The sequence below is a fragment of the Fragaria vesca genome, linkage group LG3 (assembly GCF_000184155.1).
Source record: "Fragaria vesca subsp. vesca linkage group LG3, FraVesHawaii_1.0, whole genome shotgun sequence".
Taxonomy (NCBI): Eukaryota; Viridiplantae; Streptophyta; class Magnoliopsida; order Rosales; family Rosaceae; genus Fragaria; species Fragaria vesca.
Genome location: NC_020493.1, coordinates 2,919,606 through 2,938,643, shown reverse-complemented (window position 1 = coordinate 2,938,643; position 19,038 = coordinate 2,919,606). Strand labels below are relative to the sequence as shown.

Below are 19,038 nucleotides of genomic sequence, written 5' to 3'. Positions count from 1 at the left end.
TATATATATATATATATATATACTATATATATATACAGGGCCCTTCTACTAAGGGATCTCTTTTTTTGACATATATGAGGGATCAAGCATTATACTAACTTTTCAATCACATATCAACATCTCCACCGTTCAATATTTAGATGTATATATGTAGATCATTTCTGCAAAATTTCATCCCATTTGGTGATCGTTAAGGCTTCGAACTAACTGAAATCAATTGAGGGATCAAATCTGCCAAACCTGAACCGTTCATGCCTATAATTTTAATTCGCAGTTTTGAACACCTTAACGATCACCAATTTGGATGAAATTTTGCAGAAGTGATCTACATATTAGGACCTAAAAACTGAACGGTTAAGATTGAAAAGTAGATCTAATGCTTGATCCCTCATATATGTCAAAAAAAGGGATCCCTTAGTAGAAGGGCCCTCTATATATATATATATATATGTACATATATGCTTCACTTGAACTCTACATTGCACCTTGCTCGTCATACTTTTGTGATACTAGAATTTATAGTTCTTTGCTGTTCAGGATGATGCTTCTGCTTCAAATGGAAATAGAGATCAGCTTCCTTTTGATGGCATGGCAGATGCTGAAGTTGAGAGACGGCTAAAGGTATTCAAGGGTTGTCTCATGTTCATGTGTATTGTTTTATTTGGAATCTGGTTTAATCTATAAACGGTGGTTGAATTATGGAACTATATACCCATTGATGTGAATCCTTTCTTTGGATGAATATATAAAAGCACATATATACATATCTATACGTGCGCTTATTTTAATGTGTTCTTATTACTTGTTTCTTGTTCACAGGAAGCAACCTCAGCTGCTCCAACAGTCTCATCAGCAGTCAGTAACAACGACCCTAGGCTTGCTTCTCTTCAGTACACAGTGCCTCTTTCCAGCACAGTTTCACTACCAACAAATCAACCGTCAATGATGCCTTTTCATAATGTGCAGTTCCCTCAGTCAGCTTCTCTAGTTAAACCTTTGGGTCATGTTGGACCTGCAGATTTAGGCTTGCATAGTTCTCCTGCTAGAGAGGAAGGGGAGGTGCCTGAATCTGAATTAGATCCTGATACAAGGCGGAGGCTACTGATTTTGCAGCATGGCCAGGATACAAGAGAGTCTGTACCTAGCGAACCTTCATTTCCTGTAAGACCCCAAGTACAAGTCTCTGTTCCACGGGTGCAATCACGTGGAGGCTGGTTTCCAGTGGAAGAAGAGATGAGCCCACGAAAACTAAGCCGGATGGTACCCAAAGAACCTCCTTTAAATTCAGAACCCATGCAGATCGAGAAGCATCGATCTCATCATTCAGCTTTTTTCCCAAAAGTTGAGAATTCTATGCCATCTGATAGAATTCTTCAAGAAAATCAGAGATTGCCGAAAGAGGTAATTGTTCCTGGATGTTGATCTTGTTTCGATTCTTTAGTTTTCTGCTGAGCGTTGTACGTTCTTTGATTTGTGGACATTATTGATCTTAAAAGATTACTATTTGCAGGCATTTCATAGAGATAATCGGTTGAGATTCAACCAAGCAATGTCTGGTTACCATTCATTCTCAGGTGAGTTATGGCGTACATTAACGACATATTAAGAGGATCCTCAGAGGTCTTCTTTTAGGATATTTTTTTCTCTATGTTATGTAATTTCATTTATTTAGTCATGGCTGCTATTTTGGATGCTTAAGTTCTTTCAAGATTTCTTTAGCCTCAGCGGTATACTGTTTCTAATTTGTCGAGAGCTTCATAGGGTTGAAATATACCATGAAGTGTTGCACTCTAATTTAAAAAGTGTATTGGAGTTTTGATGGTATGTCTTCTGTGTGGAATTCCTATGGAACTTGTTGAAAACTGTCGTATATATGTGTAACACTATAGAAGCCTCATTGTCTTGTATGAAGAATGGTGTTATATAATGGGTTTATGCTTTCTTAAAGGTGAGGAACCTCCCTTAAATCGATCATCTTCCAGCAACAGAGATTTTGACTATGAATCTGGACGAGCTATATCAAATGCGGAAACTCCTGCTGGTGTTTTACAGGAAATTGCAATGAAGTGTGGAACAAAGGTAATTAAACTCTGCGTTGGAAGATAAAATTTATTTGTACTAAACCCTTGTGCTCCATCTTATATCATCCTCTTTCATTATTTTGAAATAAAACGAATAGGTGGAGTTCAGACCAGCTTTGGTTCCCAGCACGGAACTGCAGTTTTATGTTGAGGTACTTTCAGTTCTACTTGCTGCACTAGTTTCAGAGTTACGAAGTTTTGAACTTATCTAACAATGATTCATTGTTTCGTTTTGTATGTGTTTACACCTGAATGTTAACAGTAAATGGTTTAGCTTGTTTTTGAAAAATGATAGCATAGTATCGAGTACTGTTAGAGATGAGACCATAGTGAAATGTTATAATCGTTTACTCTCCAGTTTTGGTTTTTCCAATGACCTATAGTGAAATGTTAGAGACTATTTCTTATATTTCATCCCGATTGATAATTTTCTCTGGAAAGTCGAGAGCGAGCTATTATTAGTCACATTATTGTTTTGTCGGAGGATTATTCAATTGTTATTACTAGTGTTGCCTATTATATGTGAGCTGATTATCCAAGTAATGAAACTCAAATGCCGTGTAGGTCAAGCACCATGTTTTTCTTATAATTGTTCTTCCTGACTTTCATATATTGCCTATTTCCTTGCTGAGAGATGTCACCAATTAACTACTTTATGAATTTGCTTTTTGTAGGCATGGTTCGCAGGAGAAAAAATTGGTGAAGGAACTGGTAGAACAAGAAGGGAAGCTCATTTCCAGGCTGCGGAGGGTTCTCTAAAGAATTTAGCTAGTAAGGCTTTGTATTCTTACATTTCTTTCCTCTAGCTAGGGCAATCTGCCATTCTTAATAATCCATGATGCTAGGAATTTTAATGGACCTCTCCCTTTTTTTTCTATTTCTGTTTATGATCATCATGGACAATGATTTTGCAGATATATACATTTCCCGTGGCAAGCCTGATGCTCTGCCCATTCATGGGGATGCGAGCAAGTTTTCTAATGTTACGAACAATGGTTTTATGGGTAATATGAATTCTTTTGGGACTCAGCCATTGCCGAAAGAGGACTCTCTCTCGTCTTCAACTTCATCAGAGCCATCTAGGCCTCTAGACCCTAGGCTGGATAACTCTAGAAAGTCCGTGAGTTCAGTGTCTGCACTCAAGGAACTGGTAGGACTCGAAAACTCTATTATTTTGTTCTTTTTCTTCTCTCTCTCCCTCTCTTCTATTGCATTGATATTGCAGCGGCCAAATGATGTTAAATGAATATTGATGTGCCATGTTTGTATTTTCACACCTCAGTGTACAATGGAGGGTCTTAGTGTACTTTATCAACCACGGCCCCCACCACCTAATTCAACGGAGAAAGATGAAGTGCATGTACAGGTTCGTAATTGACCAAAGTTTGCTATTGTGTTTTACTCAAAGCTAAATTCATTCTTTTGAATTAGAGGATTATTGTGGCGATCCTCAAAAATTCTGTTACTTACATGGTAAAAGAAACTACTTAAACAAAAATAATACAAAGACTTCAATTACAATATAGACTCTCCTCTCATTTTGAATCACGAAGCGATCTCCCATGAACTTGGTTTCTTTTTTTTTCTTCTATTGGATAAAATATAGTACATCCTCCTCTCATTTTGTTAATCACTAAAAGAGACTAAATGTCGTTAACCGTAAATGAAGCATCATTATTTATGCCTTGTCAACAAGCTGGAATATTTTATTTTTAGTTCAAATGAGATGATTTGTGGGCCCTAAGAATTGTTCTTTTTAGACTTCAGCTTCCATTAGTACCATTACATCTTTTTGTTGTGCTTTTGGAAGTGTTGGTATCAAATCTATTGACATTAGTATCCTTGACAGGTGTCTTGTTTTAATTCCTATTCCTCCTTTCTTTCGATTTATCTTGGTATCATGTTTCAGGCTGAAATTGATGGAGAGGTCTTGGGGAAGGGGATTGGCTTAACTTGGGATGAGGCTAAGATGCAGGTAATTTATCTCATCTCTTCGGTTCCAAGTACTCTTCCTATGGCCTTAATTCTATACAAATGTCATATCTGATCGGTTTCATTTTTTTTCCTTAGGCTGCTGAGAAGGCTCTCGGAAATCTAAGATCAACACTATATGGTCAGAAACGTCAAGGTTCTCCAAGGTCTGAATTCCTGCAACTGTTTAGAATTTTTTTGTCTCCTTAAATTTCTGTGGTTTGGTCAACAGGGTGTGAGACCTTGGAATGATACTGATGGCTCAATAGACTCAGTTTGAAGAGTTAGTTTTTTCTTGTTCCGAGTTAGCTTCCTCTGTCTAGATCTCTTAGAGTGCTAAACTGATAATAGACATCAGTTTGAAGAGTTGGTCTCTTTGTGTTATCCTTTTGAATTTGTTTCTGTGGAGTGTTGTGTATTCCTCATTTCTAATTTGGTGTTTCTGATCATTTGATAAAAAAGGCCTTTGCAAGGGATGCCAAGTAAACGCCTGAAGCAGGAATTTCCACAAGTTCTGCAGCGAATGCCCTCTTCTACTAGATATTCAAAAAATGCTCCTCCTGTTCCTTGAGGGTCCTGCCACTTTTTCATTCCATTTTTGGTATAGCTACTGACGCAACATGCCGGTACATATTATAGAGAAGGGCGATGGCCGTGGAGTTTTAGAACTGCCACTTGGCCGTAACCTTGGTGTTGTCTTGCAACATGTTGGCCATGCCGACGAGAAAAGCTTCATTTCAGAGTCTTCTTGAAAGTAGGGGAGGCGCTTGCTTGCCAGGTGATTTTGGTTTTGAGACATTGTGTACCCCGGTCATTGATCCAACAGAGTTTTCCCCTTGCTTAAAGGCCTCGTCTGGCACGTTTGTTAGAAGTCGATGCCATGTAACTTCACTTTTTTGTGTGGTTAATGCATTTTTCCAAGATCATTGAAAGAGTTTATTTGGGTCGGATTTGTAAACCAAACATCGCTTCCAGGGCAGCTTTTGGCATGCTCAGAGTCACGGCGCTCTAACTATTGACATCTAGTTACTGCTTTCAGTGTCCACATCTGAGGATTGGGAATACAAGGATAGGTGATTTAATTTTACCTGAGGTGGAACTGCTTAGTGTCTTAGGGATGTAAATGCAGCTCTTGTAATACCTTTTTTACTTGCTTAAATTGATGCAGTGAAAATTTTTCTACTGGGTGATGTGTTTTAGAGATATTCCAAGAGGACTCGTGTTCGCAATGGTGAATTAAGGATTCCATGGTTATCAAGATTTTTAAAAATCAGAATCCAGATCACATCCACCAGACAAGAAACTCAATTCCACATTTTCCAAGAGGGAAAAAAAAAGCTTTAATAACAATAACTATGCACAATTTAGTTATTTGCTACTATTCTATATAATGGGATTTTAATGAGACTGTACACTTTTAACATGCATCGACTCTTGTTACGTCTAATCACTAATGTTAACGTATGACAAGTAAGGACTAAAATATCGATGATTACAAAAATATTGTTGATTCGGAAAAATAAAATCTCAATGGATATATCGAGAAAATATCGAATATCAATGAAAATTTTATCAAAATATTCAATCAAAATTAGATTAAATATATAATATCGGAAATATGAAAATTAATATCAATGATATTTTAAAAAAATATCGAGAATATAATAGATATTTTAGACCTTGATGACAAGACGAGACTAACCAAGGAAAAGGAGTAATTTTCAGAAACTTACCTAATCAAGCACAGTAAAAGTAAATTCTCTTTCGGATCATGGGTCCTCTCCCCCTTCTCCGTTAACTATATAAAAAAGGAAAACAACGAGTCAAATAAAGCAGTAGTTTCCAAGCTGAGCTCTCTTCCCTTTCTCTCTAAGCTTTCATACACTGAAAAAGATTGAATCTTCGGATCCGGATCCGGAAACCCGAACCCGCTATGGCTTCGTTCGACGCTTTCAGCACCGACGGCGACGATCTCAACGCCCCATCCAACCGTCCATTTGACCACGACGAGGTCGTCGTCGAGGAGGAGGAGAGCTACGAGTACGGCTCCTACTCTGACTTCTCCGGCGGCCAAGGAGGAGGTGGAGTGTCGGTGGATCACGCCACCGCCGCGGAAGCCTCGCCGTTCGGATTCGAAGATCCGAGCCCGGACTACTCCGGCTCGTCGCCGTTCGCGTCGGCGGCTCCGGCTGAGAACGGGAATGGATATGGAATCGGCGAGAACGGAATCGACGACGGCGTTTTCGCGTCGGACGGGCCTGTGCTGCCGGAGCCGAGCGAGATGGTGGAGGAAGGGGTTGCTCTTCGTGAGTGGAGGAGGTAAGGTCTCCGATCCGGTTTGATTTGATCGACTGTTTAGATCTGTGAAATTGAGCATGTTTATGAGAATTTTGTGTGCTTAATTTTGATTTGTGAGGTGGATTAGTGTTGGATCTGTGAGGTTTGAGTAGTGATTAGGATGAGGCATTGAAATTTTAGTTCTTTATATGCATAGAGATTTTAATCAAGAACAGCTTTTGTGGAGTTGGCAATTATATTGGTTGAGAAGGATCTAGTTTTCTGTAGTCCATGAGAGAATTCAGCTTATAATGTGTAGTTTATAACAGAGCCACTGATTGTTTTCGAATTCTTTTTATCGGTGATGATCCGGAATTCCGGAATTGCTATTCATTTTCTTGTGTTTTCATTGTCTGAAGCAAAAATATGTTCCTTGAACTTTTACTAAAGATATATGGATAGTGATTGACTTGCGATGATCGTCTCAAATAGTCATATTGGGGTTAATCAATGTTTTCAAGTAAGCAAGGTATATTGGGGTTAAAGGATTCGATGAAGATTCATTTTTCTATCTAACATGCTAATATGCTTTTGTTTGCGTGCTTGTTATATATGATAATGGTAAGTAGTTAAGAACTAGTCCAAAATAGGAAATTGACAATGATAAGATATTGGCAGTTATTGATTCCTCTTTCGTAATATATGTATACACGTTTGGTTGAGTTGTACTAGCTTAGTGCAAGTTACTAAGTGGTATTAAATTCTCTGGAGACTAATCACCTAATTTGACTTTGCTGGTACAGGCAGAACGCCCTTCTGCTTGAGGAGAAGGAAAGGAGGGAGAAAGAACTGAGGATCCAGATTATTGAAGAAGCTGAGGAGTTCAAACGCGCATTTTATGAGAAAAGGAAGCTTAATGTTGAGACTAACAAGGTTCAGAACAGGGAAAAGGAGAAGGTGATTGTCTATTCTGGAATGCGATTGTCTGCTGTTCAAAATTGTACACCGTTTTCAGTGTTTTTGATGCTAACAAGTTAGTTTTGATGTGGAGCAGTTGTTCTTGGCTGATCAAGAGAAGTTCCACAAGAATGCAGACAAGCAAAGTTGGAAGGCAATAGCTGAGCTCATTCCACACGAGATTCCCAACATCGAGAAAAAGAGAGGCAAGAAGGATCAGGACAAGAAACCATCGATCACAGTCATTCAGGGTCCAAAGCCTGGAAAACCCACTGATCTTTCAAGGATGCGACAAATACTTTTGAAGCTGAAGCATACAACTCCACCTCACATGATTCCTAAACCACCTGCTCCTGCTAAAGATGCTAAAGATGGGAAGGATGCAAAAGATCCCAAGAATGTAAAGGATGCAAAAGATCCCAAGAATGTAAAGGATGTGAAGAATGGATCTGCATCTAAAACTAATGGATCTGCAGAAGCTGTGGCGCCTGCTGCTTCAGAAACCAAAGAAGCCACCACTAATGGCACTTCAGATGCACCAGAACAAGCAGCTCCTGTTTCTACCGAGGAACAGTCTGCTTAAGTCGATATAATGTTCCAACTCTCTCCATATTTGTTATTATTTTGACTAATTTCATTATCGGCTGTCTTCTTCCTGTTTCTTTTGCTACTAATGATCAGAATATTGTAATATTTGGCCTCCATTGGTCTTAGCTTTATTATGGAGGGCCTTTACATACATTGGTTTTGGATATGTTGTGTTCGGGATTTGAGATTGTCATTGTTTTACAGTCATTTTATGAATATTACTTTTTTGTAACAGCGTTTCTCTATTTGTTGGGTAAGAAAAGTTCCATACATCTTTACTGTATGACCACACATTATAACGGTACAAGAAAATTGAGAACTAAAAACATGGCTTGGAGGTTAAGAGTGTTTATCTTTAGTTAATAGTCTGAAATTGAATCATCTTCTCCATTATGGCTTATATATGAAAAATGGAAATGTAAATTTTACTGTTAAGTCCCTCTAATTGGAATGATACAACTTCTGTGGTTCTGTAACTGAAACTTTCACTAAATCGAAATCAGTAATCACTGACTTACTATACAACATTTTTCTCTTCATTGTACGCTCGAGAAGTAATAATACAACCCTAATAAAATCAGGGAAAAAAGAATTCACCACCAGACTAACCTAATCCAACTGATCCACTAGTTCGAATAATACATCCTCTCCATTTGCAAAATAGCTAAAAAATGAGACATGTAGAAAACAATTCTATGGGCTAATAGCACCACAAACGTGCGCAGTTTGCTTGCATGCGGCTTTAGGCACATCTCTCTTTCTTAGTGTCACGATTTGTGCTGGACTTGCAATTTTGCTTCTAAATTGCAATAGCCATTGCTCTTCACCGTGGCGTCACTTGAGTAATAGTGTCGGGGACAGAACTCATAACGTAGGTAGTTGAGTCTGCACCTGATTTTTTACTCGAAGAGGATGCTCCGAGCCCCCCTGAGTTGTTGAAGAAACCCGGGGCTGTAAGTTGCTTCTCGTTCAGCCTGATGTTTCTCGAGAGCATCTCAAGGACCTGGCTCATCAGTGGTCTACGGCTTGATGCAGCTTGAGTGCAGAAAAATGCCACCTTCATGTACCTAAGGACTTCTTCCTCAGGATAATCTTCCAGTTCTGGGTCAACTAACTCCAATAGTCTCCCTTCTTCGTGGAGTTGCCATGCCTATTGAAGAACAGAGTTGTAGAAGGGAACAGTGGTTAGTTTGGTTACTAATATGAGCAAGTTCGGCAAGGAAATTAACCAGCACATATTATGGGGTTACAAGTTTATCATGCTTACTATAGAAAGACCATGAATAGATGCAGTAGTTAGCAGTTAAGAACTAAAGATCATAATTGATGTTATGTGGTTCAAAAAGTGTAGAATCAACTACTACTGTCTTAGATAAAGGAATATCAACTATCCCATACTTCAATCAAACAACCTAATTCCAACATTTCTTAAACAAAATTTACATGCAGCATGTCAAATATTCTCTCAAATATTACTTCATCAGACCTGGACATCCACTGTAGTCTATTCCATTTAATTAAGTCCATCTTTTGATCACCAAGACATCTTTTCTTGAAATGATAAAATTGATAATTTTGAAAATTAACTCACCCATTCAAGGAGAAACTTTTCTGTCCCTCCCCAGTTTTCCTTGGCACTGCCTCTGCCACCAACTATTTCAAGTATGAGAACGCCGAAACTGTAAACATCGGCCTTCATGGTTAATTGACCGCCCAATGCATATTCTGGTGCCAAATAACCTCTGCACGGAGAAAAATTAAGCATAAGATGCTGCTAGTTTTTCGTCACTTATCATATCCGATCAAGACCAAAACTAAATCATCACATGTTTGAACCACACTTTCTAATGTTCCCGGAGCAGTTAATGAAGAAATTAAAAGACATAGAGAAACAAGCAACAAAGATCTCATGCTTTCAGTTCAGTCTCAAAGAAGAAAATAGAATGTCAAATGACAAATAAGAACCAGGAATATAATTGATAACATACGTTGTTCCTGCAATCCTGGTGCTAATATGAGTGATATTATCTGGGAAAAGTTTAGCCAAGCCAAAGTCTCCAATCTTTGCATTTAAATCTCTGTCAAGGAGTATATTACTAGCTTTGATATCTCTGTGGACAATATGGGGCTGCAGTTCTTCATGAAGAAATGTAAGAGCCCTAGCAACCCCCAAGCAAATGGCTTTTCTTTTTTCCCAATCCAATTTGATGGTTTCATTCCTTGCACCTACAAACCGAAGGAAGACAAATTAGATCTGTAGTTCCCATTGGATATATGGACCTTCGGTGTTCTTTCCATGTCCAAGGGTCTTGTTTAATTACCTAATAATGCACGATCAAGGCTGTTATTCTCAACATATTCATAGACCAAAATGCGGTCAGCTCCTTGAACACAGCACCCAATCAACTCAACAAGGTTTGGATGTCGGACATTTGATATAGTGTTAATCTCATTTAAGAATTCACGGACTCCCTGTTTCGACCTAGCAGAAAGTGTCTTCACAGCAACTTGAGTTCCATTTTTTAGGGTTCCCTAGCAAAATTTAGCTTACTTAGATAGATGACAATAACAAACACCCATTTGGAAATTCTAAATACTGTAAAATCATAAGCAAAGCTAGTTCTTCTAAACCCTAATACTGTAAAATCATAAGCAAAGCTAGTTCTTCATCCATATAACACCAGCTACGGAAGCTTTGAAATCTAAGAAAGAATCTTTGTATTGAAGTCACCAATACGAAGTTTCCAAACCACATTGGTACCTAAATATTCTCAGTGACAACCTCAAGAATTAGCAAAGCATATGGTCCAACACAAGCACTATCACAATAGTACGAAGCTATAAAGTCTAAAAAATTCTGCAATCTAGAACTACAGGCAAGAGTATTGTTTCTAAAGAAAAGTATCAATGTGCTGATAAGCATAAGATTACAGCTTCAAGTGCTCTAAAGAATCCCAAATAGTATTAAAGTCAAAACAATGACATAATTCAAATACAGAAAACTTTTAGCAGTAACACTACAATGATAACCATATGCAAACTGTGAGTACCTTGTACACAATTCCAAAACCTCCTCGCCCTATCTTATTGCTCGCATGAAAATTATTGGTGGCCGATCTCAATTCATTGTAAGAGAAACTTCTAACATTTTCCGGCAAATTACCTTTGCAAAAACACAAACCAAATCATATTAAGGGCAATGACAGATCAAGCATGACGTTGACGATAAGCTTGAACCATTTATACATATCCTGCATACCATCAAAACCATGGCTAGTCTGACCAGAACTACTCCTTTTCCTATCTAAAATTGCACCACCAAAGCATTTGCAACTCATAATTGTCCACAGTAAAGACTCCTACTTTCTGATGGCCTGCATAAATTTACAATACAAACATCAAAAAGATTTCAACTTCATCATATCCACCTTGCCAAATGAGATTCTGAGACCTACCCAGATTGCCAAACTCATCAAATTCTCAGCAAAACACCCAAAGATCAAATCTTTAAGCTCCAAACTGAACAAACACAACCTGATGAAACCCACCTGGCTGATCCTTGATGACTAATCCAGCTTCAAATCGTGATCCCTTCAAATTGGGTTAACAGCTCCTACTTGTTGGCAGACACGGAGAGCTTGAAAATTCTCTAGTTTACTATTAACAAATACTCAAATACTCAAATACATAAACTAATATTAAACCCACCAAAGGAAAAAAAAGAGTACAGCTTTTCAGGGCCGTCCTGTTATTATATTACTGGTGGTTGTAAATGGTTTTTCTACCTGTTCTTTCTTCCTTTCTTTGTTTTCGACTATTGAATCAAAGACGGGTTCCTTCTTCTTTAGAGAATCACGAGTCATCGTACATAGCTGCACGAGCTTGGCTTCCCATTATTGAAAGCGTTCCCATTTCCAACTGTTGTTTAAGGTTGAAATTGACTTTTCCCTCTCTCTGTTTTTCTTTATTTTGTTGCGTCATTAATGGTTTGCTTCGCTAGATTTGCATTGCATCAGTTTACAGATATTTGACATCATTTTTCGAGGTTTACTTGCTTTGCAGTTTGCATGATCCTCGACTTGTTGTGAATCCATATCATTTTAACTTTACAATTAGATTAGTTTCAAATTTGTATAGGGTGTTTAACATGAACCAAGTTGAGATGATTTGGATACAAAAACATGTGTTTTAGCACACAAACACTTTGATCCATAATGAGGGGAACACTATAGACACCTGTTGTCCTCGTACAAATTTGCATGAGGTGCAAATCAAGGACATGAGACCACAAGTAGTTTAGGCAATGTGTTGAGAATATAACATCAAAGCTTAACAAGCAAGTTTACAAGACATTGTTTCCATTAGAGCAAAAACGCTACGTTTCAATAATACTTCTATCGAAGTAAACATCAAGTAATCTCAAATGAATTGGGTGTTCTTAGATACCAATTGCTCTTAAAGAGTTTGTGCTACAGAGGTAATACAACTTTGAAGTCAATGGCTGAAAATGAGCTACATAAATTTGGAATTTTGGATCCATAAGCAGCCAGCCACGTCTTCATATCCTTCATTCTCACAGAAACTTATCCCCCAGTTCTGTTCTTCTATTCCTAGTCTTCCATTCATCAATCAAACAGCGTGATGAATGGTTTAATCTTTAAACTTGACGTCTTGTACTATTTTTCTTGTGGGAAAAGATATACAGAAAGTATCAAAACCAAGGGACACAACAATCTTAATCTTTAGAGAGTTATTGGATGGTTTATGGTTTTATTGATCATGATAGTGATATGCATCGTGTAAGACCAAGTATGCAGCAAAACAAAAAGGACCAATAGACCAAGTATGCAAAGTATATGTGATTATAATCATACATTCACACAATAATAATATCTTCAACTTTTCACAGCCATTTGTCAACAAATGGCTACCATTTGGCCGGCTGGTTCTGCTTGTACTATGTAGTTTGCTGTACCACTCATTTTTTCCATGGTCAGCTTGGAAACATTTGAAGATGACATACACTTTTGGTAGATTTCAACTGTATAAAAGTCTTGGATAGCGGAACAATATTCTTCATCTAAAAAAATAAGAATACATTATTTTTGTATATATCGGGTCAAACGTATTTCTGGGCCGATCGGCGTTGCCTGCCCGAGAACTATCGCCTGAAGAGCTCGACGAATCCGGAGCGGGCAGCGGGAGGAGTGGGTCGTCACCGGCGAAGCTCCCAGCCGACATGACTGGTCTATCTAAGCGATTGTGTGAACTCCGGGTCCCGTTGAATCATCTCCGGGTGATGGCTGGAGGCGCCGGTCGCAAGCCGTGGTCGTTTGGCCTTGGTGACGACCCGAAGATAAAGAGAACCCAGGCGGGTCGACTGATGCCTCCCGATGGCTTGGGCCTGCATGCTGGATATCACCAACTGATTTTCATGCATGAGCCTGCCGGTAGAGCAACAAGACTTTTAATACTGATTCCCACAGACGGCGCCAAATGTTTATGCATAATCCCGGAGGCTTTATAGAAAATGTTTATGCATAATCCCGGAAGCACGGTGGAACATGAACATGAACAAGAAACAACATGGGCAAGAGACAATGACATATAGTAGTTCACCATGCCATCAGAGATGGCTACGTCCACTTATGAATCAACTATCATAGCCAATAAGCATTTGGAGAGTGAGTAGGGATCCATCCATGCTTTCTACATATGGGAAACCTTCCTTTTATAGCTATGGAAGGTTCCATCTTATTACATGTTACCAATGTGGGACTAACTACACATATATCTTATCATGGTGTCTTCTTGTGGAGCATGGAGAAGCACCTTTCGGATGTGGTACCGATGATCTTTCACCATGGCGAGGTAGGATATACATCGTATCTACAAGTTTCCTGATTGGTCTATAGGCGGGGAAGGTAGTTCCCAACTACCGACTACAAGGAACAAGTCGACTAGATTAACCATCATTTTATGGTTTCACGTCACAACTTCATCAAGTTGAGAACCTAATGTTTAGATTCTGAAACTGTTCTTCATGATGCAAGAAAATGGCACGGGTTTTAGTAGTTTCTAGACATTTTAACCAGTACATTGTTTTCGGTTTAAGAAAGAAATATAAATTGAAAGTGAGACAATTATATGGGGAAACTTTGTTTACCAGCTCTTCTCTAGATCTGCACATTAGCTGGACACAGATCATAATTCTAATTCTCCTTCCACATGTTTCTGATTCTCATTTACCTTTCTTCATCTTTTACTAAAAGTCAAATTCTTTCGACCAAGCAGGTCTCCTGCTCCACATTCCCCCCATTATCACAACAATTGTCAAACACATGCTGCAGTCTAAACATCACTTTGTTTTTGTTTGTGTATGTGCAGCTTCATGTCTCTCTGCACTAAAGTCTAAAAGTTGCTTGTACTGCAGTTTCTGCTTCATCGTCAAGGCGAGAGAATAATTCGTTATGTGCTCAACATACGGCTTCGTGGTTGTGGTGATTAGTTTGACTAGTTAAATAGTGTGAGCTCCGTTCGATTTTGGTGGAACTCTTATAAACAAACCATATAGGCAAAATACTGGACAGATATCAGCTATCAAGTTCCAGTATTTCATCACAAACTAGTACTGTCTCTTGAGTTCCAATATTTCATCACAAACTAGTATTGTTTCTTGGGTTTGTGAACTTGGTCCCCTTTATCAAGTTGGTATAAATATGAAATCCCCAAGATTTCTTCTCTTCACAAACTAGGCCAAGTGAGGCAAAGACAAAGAGGAACATCAGCAGACCAACAATGTCTCCTTTCCCAATCAGACATTTTTATACATACGAGATTCCTTGTGCTGCTGGACTTTCCCATGATTCTCTGTCTCTCCTTCCTCTCAATCTCTTTAGTCTTTACTAATAAAAACCCATCCTTTTCATTACTGTTAAAACTAAGAATAAAGACGCATGTCATCGTTATAGAGCACAACAACATTGTATAGCAAGTGTAGCCATTTATATCATGATCAATTATATCATGCTCAAATTACATATGTTTCTATGAGCATGGAAAATCTTTAAGAAAAGTGATATTTTTGTTGTGATCGAGCATAGAAAACTGATGCCACTAGATAAAATGATAATAAGTAAAACCGTGTAACTTCGATCAACAAGATATTATGTTTATTCAACGCATAACAATAATACGACATAATATACACATTACTTTTATTCAAACTGCACGTTAAAACGATATAATTTTAAATAATTTCTAATCCTTGCTGGTCATAATCCCCCAATCATCACTACCCAGTGCAAAAGTCCCAAACTTAGAGGACAAATTCCCAAAACCTAGCCCCAAATTTCTAAATTTCACCCCAACACCTGAAAAAAATTGGGTTCCCAATCACATGCCCTTGTCTACCACCCAAACCCAAACCCTAACCCCCAAATCCCACTCATTCTCTCTCACACTAACCCCACTAATCTCTCTCTCTCTCTCTACACAGTGATACCTGTCGCCTTCAACTACGACTTTCCACCACTTACATTCTTCTCCGTCTCTCTCTCTCTCTGCTTTGTCAATTTGTATATATAATTTGTTTTAGGGTTTTGGCCCAAATGAGTCAAGTCCTCGACGAAGCTGACGACGAGCCATTGGCATTGGCTCAGTCAATCGAACCTGAAAAACCCCAACAAAGCCCTAATCTTGAAAAAGAACCCCAAGACACTGTTGTGGACGACGATAAGCCCCAAATCGACGACGACGACGATCCCATGGAGGAAGACACCCCCTCCTCCGTCAGCACGTCTCCCGTGTTCTGTATTGGGCTCAAGCAGCCCAGGTCCGACTTGCAGCATAAGATGAGCGTTCCTGAGCTTTGTCGCAATTTTAGGTAATGTTTTCAAGATCCGATTTTTCGATTTGTTTTTGGTTGCAAAATTGATTGAATTGAATTGGGTTCACGTTTTATTGTAAATTGAAGAAAATGTGATTGAATTGTTATTGTTTGTTTATTATATGGAAAGTTTAGTTGTTAATCATCGGAACGAAATTTAGGATCATTAGCTTAATTCATGCTGTCTTTTGTTTGTATTGCAGCGCTGTTTCTTGGTGCGGGAAGCTGAATGCCATAGCTTGTGCCTCGGAAACTTGTGCTAGAATTCCAAGGTCAGTATTATTGTTTCTCATTCTTCACCCTGTCAGGCAAATGTCTCACTAGCTGTCTCGAGATTTAAGAGTATGAGATATGAGAAAGCACAATGCAAGGGAAAGTGGAAAGTGAGGTTAACAGTCGTAGCTACCTTTATAAATTTAGAGAATTGCCTTTGTATTTCAAATTAAAGATACTTTGCATCCTCAAAGAATCATAATGCTGTTTCCAAATAAGCTAGTGTGTGCAAACCAAAGTTTAGTTCTTAATATTACTAAATCCTCTATTGTAAAATTTAGCTAGTCTTGGTTGGATGGTATAACAGGTTATTTAGTCTCGGGCTTCCTAATAGTTCTATTTGTGTAGGGTTTTGACTTGTTTTTGTGTGTAATTTTTTTTTGCTACAGTTCTAATGCAAATCCACCGTTTTGGATTCCCATTCATATTGTAATCCCAGAGCGACCAACTGAGTGTGCAGTATTCAACGTTAATGCAGGTATATTCTGCTGATTGCTCTTATGAAAGCCTTTGCCTTTTCAGACCGTGCGTAGGTTTGCTGTAACATGATGTGCCTAGTTATTAGCTTGATAATAATGAAGACATGTAGTTCTTTTAAGTACCTCTACTGGAGTAATATCTTTATGCTTTAAAGACAGCCAATATATGAATTTAGTTTCTTCTGAATTTATCCTAGTTGCATAGTTATCCTTATACACTTATGAAGTTTTGGTGGTCATTAGACTCTGTACTGTTGAGTATACAATTAAATATGTGAATTTAATTCCTTTTGAACATATTGCAGATTCTCCTCGTGATTCTGTTCAGTTTATTGAATGGTCACCCACTTCTTGCCCTCGTGCCTTACTGATTGCTAATTTCCATGGGAGAATAACAATCTGGACTCAACCTTCTCAAGTAAGCTACACTTGGACAGGGCTTTTTATATTTACATATATAATTTTATTTTCCTATTACAAGATTTTGCTGTGTTTTTTTTGGTATCAGCTCAAATGCAATGATGTTGATAAGAGTGTTTAGTTTTCACTTTCCCCCCACATTATTAGGTGAAGCTATTGTCTAAATGTATACCTTGTATCGCTGTACAGGGGCCGGCTAATTTAGTACGTGATGCTAGCAACTGGTCGCTAGAGCATGAATGGCAGCAGGATATTGCAGTTGTTACAAAGTGGCTATCAGGGGTGTCACCAGTAAGCACTTTTCTATTCCTTTACTCATCTTAAATGAAAATTATATATTTGTTACTTCATTAATATGTGTTCACTACAAACTTCCATTTTGTGAACTACATTACCCTTCATGTTCTGATGTTCTGTTTTCCTTTTTGTTACACCTTCTGAATGAACCAGTATAGGTGGCTTTCCTCAAAATCAAGTAGTCCCTCAAATGCGAAGTCAACTTTTGAAGAAAAATTTCTCTCACAACAATCCCAAAATTCAGGTATTTTTCGTATTTTGCGACCTCTTGTAATTTCATGTTCTATGTTATGATTTGCATTCTGCAATGTGAGTTTGCTTGGCATCTGATGTGATATATTTTGTTTTGTTTCAGATAGGTGGCCAAATTTTCTCTGTGTCTGTTCTGTTTTCTCCTCAGGCTCAGTTCAGCTTCATTGGTCTCAATGGCCTCCTAATCAAAGTACAGCAGCACCAAAGTGGTTTCAAACGAGCAAAGGACTCTTAGGTGCTGGGCCTAGTGGAATAATGGCTGCTGATGCTATCATAACAGATAGTGGTGCAATGCACGTTGCAGGTGTTCCAATTGTAAACCCATCTACTGTTGTTGTTTGGGAGGTCACTCCTGGCCTTGGCAATGGATTTCACGCAACTCCGATGATTACCACAAGCAATGGAGTCCCACCGTCAATAAGTCCACCAAATTGGGCAGGTTTTTCAGCTTTAGCTGCATATTTGTTTAGCTGGCAAGATCATCTAATATCCGAATCAAAGCCAGGGCGAAAGCAGACCGATTCAGATTTCAGTGATACAGTACCACTCCATTGTTCTCCAGTTTCAAACTTTTCAGCATATGTGAGCCCTGAGGCTGCAGCTCAATCTGCAACAACCACCACGTGGGGATCTGGAGTTACTGCAGTTGCCTTTGATCCAACTCGGGGTGGTTCTGTCATTGCTGTTGTCATAGTTGAGGGTACTAATTTATATCTTTTCTCAGTTTCTGTAAACCTTTTTTCCTTCTCTAAATCCAATTTCAGGCTGTTGGAATAGTAAAACAAGCATTTTATTTTTATATTCTTTGTTAATTCCTAGTCTAGATTTTTCTCCGTAAGTTACTTCTAAGAGCACCTGTTTTTGTGAACATTTTCTGTCTTTACTTTTTGTTCATCTTGTTGATGTGTATGAGCTCTTTGGGTTTAGGATCTCGTAACCTTTACATCACATATAATAAGAAAATCATAACCTATTTTTCTCATCATTATTCATACTGTTGGAACACCCACCTTGGCCAATCTCCCCATTTCTTTTAAGTTTCTCTCCAGAAGTACTTTTTTGGATGTGAAACCTACCTGAATCTAGTGTATATTATCTCCCATATATTGCGTGTATTTTGCGTGTACAGCTTAGTCGGTTTAGCAGATCGAGATAAATATTTCTGGATAAGAATAACTATCTTAAAATATTCGGGCAGTACTTAACTGACATAAAGTGTACCCTTTGTTTTCACCTGTGCAGGACAATACATGTCTCCATATGATCCAGATGAGGGTCCTTCAATTACAGGATGGAGAGTGCAACGCTGGGAATCATCCCTTCAGCCAGTTGTGCTTCATCAAATATTTGGGAATCCCACCTCCACTTTTGGTGGGCAGGCACCCATGCAAACTGTTTGGCTTTCCAAAGTGGACACAAGCATACAACCAACTAATGATTTTAAAAATCACCAAGCAGCTGCAACAGGAGCGAAGACACCTGATTCTAGCATTGAGAAGGCAAAAAGAGTTAGTTTTGATCCTTTTGACCTGCCAAGTGATGTTAGAACTCTTGC

The 19,038-nt window shown here is 38.5% G+C and overlaps 4 protein-coding genes across 4 annotated transcripts in view; 2 read left to right on the top strand and 2 right to left on the bottom strand.

Moving 5' to 3' along the window:
* Nucleotides 1-5,210, top strand: part of LOC101307376 (RNA polymerase II C-terminal domain phosphatase-like 1-like) — an 8,705-nt gene extending 3,495 nt beyond the window's left edge. The window contains exons 7-17 of the mRNA XM_004293455.1: nucleotides 538-621; nucleotides 820-1,401; nucleotides 1,511-1,574; nucleotides 1,949-2,079; nucleotides 2,180-2,233; nucleotides 2,756-2,852; nucleotides 2,996-3,231; nucleotides 3,364-3,447; nucleotides 3,991-4,056; nucleotides 4,152-4,219; nucleotides 4,515-5,210. Of these exons, the coding sequence (XP_004293503.1) occupies nucleotides 538-621; nucleotides 820-1,401; nucleotides 1,511-1,574; nucleotides 1,949-2,079; nucleotides 2,180-2,233; nucleotides 2,756-2,852; nucleotides 2,996-3,231; nucleotides 3,364-3,447; nucleotides 3,991-4,056; nucleotides 4,152-4,219; nucleotides 4,515-4,623 (1,575 nt within the window). The 3' untranslated portion in view covers nucleotides 4,624-5,210. The remainder of the gene's footprint in view (nucleotides 1-537; nucleotides 622-819; nucleotides 1,402-1,510; nucleotides 1,575-1,948; nucleotides 2,080-2,179; nucleotides 2,234-2,755; nucleotides 2,853-2,995; nucleotides 3,232-3,363; nucleotides 3,448-3,990; nucleotides 4,057-4,151; nucleotides 4,220-4,514) is intronic.
* The window catches only part of LOC101310880, a 1,534,871-nt gene that overhangs the window by 809,196 nt on the left and 706,637 nt on the right, over nucleotides 1-19,038 (bottom strand). The window lies entirely within an intron of this gene.
* Nucleotides 5,882-8,113, top strand: LOC101297618 (clathrin light chain 1-like). Its single transcript, XM_004293504.1, has 3 exons — nucleotides 5,882-6,371; nucleotides 7,133-7,286; nucleotides 7,384-8,113. Exons 1-3 carry the CDS (start codon nucleotides 5,986-5,988, stop codon nucleotides 7,867-7,869), a joined length of 1,026 nt encoding a protein of 341 aa, XP_004293552.1. The 5' UTR covers nucleotides 5,882-5,985; the 3' UTR covers nucleotides 7,870-8,113.
* LOC101303678 (probable LRR receptor-like serine/threonine-protein kinase At1g07650-like) lies at nucleotides 8,318-11,609 on the bottom strand. Its single transcript, XM_004293524.1, has 7 exons — nucleotides 11,330-11,609; nucleotides 11,134-11,248; nucleotides 10,925-11,037; nucleotides 10,196-10,406; nucleotides 9,863-10,100; nucleotides 9,466-9,616; nucleotides 8,318-9,024 (listed from the first exon to the last, which is right to left on the bottom strand). The coding sequence occupies exons 2-7, from the start codon at nucleotides 11,210-11,212 to the stop codon at nucleotides 8,698-8,700; spliced, it is 1,119 nt and encodes a 372-aa protein (XP_004293572.1). The 5' UTR covers nucleotides 11,213-11,248; nucleotides 11,330-11,609; the 3' UTR covers nucleotides 8,318-8,697.